This window comes from Montipora foliosa, chromosome 5, assembly GCF_036669935.1.
Source record: "Montipora foliosa isolate CH-2021 chromosome 5, ASM3666993v2, whole genome shotgun sequence".
Lineage (NCBI taxonomy): Eukaryota > Metazoa > Cnidaria > Anthozoa > Scleractinia > Acroporidae > Montipora > Montipora foliosa.
The window spans coordinates 11,697,154-11,699,653 of record NC_090873.1 but is presented as its reverse complement, the minus strand read 5'-3'; the positions used below and the strand labels follow the sequence as shown (position 1 = coordinate 11,699,653).

Below are 2,500 nucleotides of genomic sequence, written 5' to 3'. Positions count from 1 at the left end.
CTGCCGTTTGCGGCTGCTTGCGTTTGCTGTCTGCCCGCTTCATTTAAACATGACGCTAAATTTCTCTATTGTCAACGTTCTTTTAGGCTTTAGTATGGTTTTCCCTAACAACGCAAGCATAAGCACAACCAGCTTGCACGGACTCAGTAGCGTTTTGGTCATTAGAGACTTCTGTCAAACCAATAGACTCAAATAGACACCAATGAATGATAAACTAATGCGTTGCGTATGTTGCTTGTGCTTGCGTCGCTAGTAAGAATCAGACCTTTATTCCATGAATATACATTTCATCTCTGCAAAACCAGACTTGACTGTGACAAGTGAAAATATTACCCCGTGGTAAAATAAAAATAAGTCTTTTGTTATCGAGGGTGAACAATAATTAGTTTGGAGTCTCTTCTGAGACTCCAATGTCCTAACAGAGGAAGAACACCATTTAGCTTCTTGTACAGCATCACTAGAGACCTGATCGAGATTTGCCTGCCCTCATGAATGACAGAGAAGAGTGGCGAGAAGTTGTGAAGAATTGCTCGACTGTGGTCGACTAACTAACTAACTAACTAACTAACTAATAATTAGTTTACATAGTGGCCCTCAAACAAATGAAACAGCACTGAATTCAAATGAACACAACAAAGTTAAGAATCCCAACTGGTGGGAGGGCAAACCAGTTGGCTATTTACAAGCAAAGCCGAAGAGTTGAGCGTGGGAACACTCTGAACAACTCCAGTCGATGGTCATGCAGGGTCTTGAACCCGAGACCTCCGAATCTCTAACGTCCGGCACCCTAACCATTCGTCTACACTGCCTCCACTGGTCATTTCAACCAATTGTTAAATATATTTTTTCAACGTTCAAGCCTAATTGATGCTCTTATAAGTGGTACGTGATTCCATTCGTGGCACCCACGGCCTACTCCCGTGCGGCCTCCGTAGCTCAGTCGATAGGACAACAGTGATTTAATCCGATGGTTGTGGGCTCATTTCTCACCGTGACCGGAGGTTGTTCCATCCTCATGTGCGGCACCATTTCCATAACCAGGGCTAATGCAAAGATGGACTTCTTGTGATTTCTAGCAGTAAAAATTATTCTTTCATAGACTTAATTTCGTTATTACTCTGTTTTGCCCGTTTAAACCATTAAGAGGTCCACGATTGATGCATCCGTCGGTCAACCAGAAGCAAGCAATGTCAATCGTGAAGCTATGGTCGACCGGTTACTATTCGAACAGAAGTTTATCTGTTCATCAAATCTGGAGCTAGGTGATCGTTGCCCTGTTCTTCAGGTATTATTTTGTTCATCAATGTGGGTAGTCGAGATGATTTACGTTCCTTTACTTGAGGTAATCGATCTTCGCCAGGTGACGACTTTGCCTTAGCGTTTCCTAAAGAAGGGCTCCACGCACTCTCCCATTTCTTTTTTCGTGTTTCCCAAGCAGTCATCGTTTCTTTGTTGAAGACAATGTGAAAAGCGAAGATAAAGAAACCCTAAGAGAAAACAAGGCCTTACCACAAAGTAAAGGAAGGAAAATGCACTGCAATTTTTGCAGTTAAAGACTGCATTGAATTATAAATCTCGGTAAATTAGAAACCTAAAACGCGAGCTAGACAGCATACTATTATAGTTGATATGGAGAAAAATATTTTTGAAAGCCCACCTTGAACCGACAGGCTTTTCGACCGTTTGTTTTCGTTATGGAAATTCGCATTGCCTATTGCAGCGATCTGATTGGACGAATTTCAGCTTTGTTGGGTTTTTCATATATGAAAATTGTTCCACAGCTTGCAATGCCTGTCGTTTAGAGGTGGGCCTTTAAGTCAGCTTAATCATGTAATCGGTTTCGCCGTTTTTACATGATGAACGAAAAAGGAGTAAGAGAGTCTGCCCGGACTAGTTTGCAATCTGTCGCGACAGGCAATCTCTAGAGTTAATCTATTTTAAAGTGCACCTAACCCCAAAATATAATTGTAGCTTGAATAAATCTCCATACTGTGTGAAGTTAATTGGGGAAAGAATTTTTCGATTTGGGTGAATTCTCGATTTTCTACGTCTAGTAGAAGTTGATAAACATTTGGCTCAAGTCCGCGACCTGGGGCGAGTCGAGCTGTGACGTAGAAAGGAGAACCGCGTGAGAGTGCTTCCCGGTGTTGTTTAATATTTTCACAGCATTCTTCTGTTAGCTTTTGAAATTCTTCTCTTTTTAACAGCACTGAATGAAAAACACACACTCCAAAGTCGTCCGTCCTAAGCCATCTCTTGGAATTGTCAAGGTTTTGTTCATCGCCCAGATCAGCTGAACGAACAAAATCTTCACGCTTTAAATGTTCGGAACATGGCACTGAAGATTGCGATGGTTGCCATTTCGCTCGCTTCAGTCGAACAAAATCGACGCATTTCTTCCTTCTTTTCTTGGCTTCTGTACGATCGTCGTTGTAGAATGGCAACTTATGAAGAGAAATACCTTCTTATAAATTTCTCACGTTGTTGCAACCAGCAGCAA

General features: G+C 41.8%; 1 protein-coding gene across 2 annotated transcripts in view; it reads right to left on the bottom strand.

Moving 5' to 3' along the window:
- Positions 1–2,500, bottom strand: part of LOC138003615 (adhesion G-protein coupled receptor D1-like) — a 40,753-nt gene that overhangs the window by 959 nt on the left and 37,294 nt on the right. For both annotated transcript variants that reach the window (XM_068849785.1, XM_068849784.1), the window contains exon 18: positions 1–1,487. This exon is cut by the window's left edge and continues 959 nt beyond it. In XM_068849785.1, the coding sequence (XP_068705886.1) occupies positions 1,236–1,487 (252 nt within the window). In that variant the 3' untranslated portion in view covers positions 1–1,235. The remainder of the gene's footprint in view (positions 1,488–2,500) is intronic.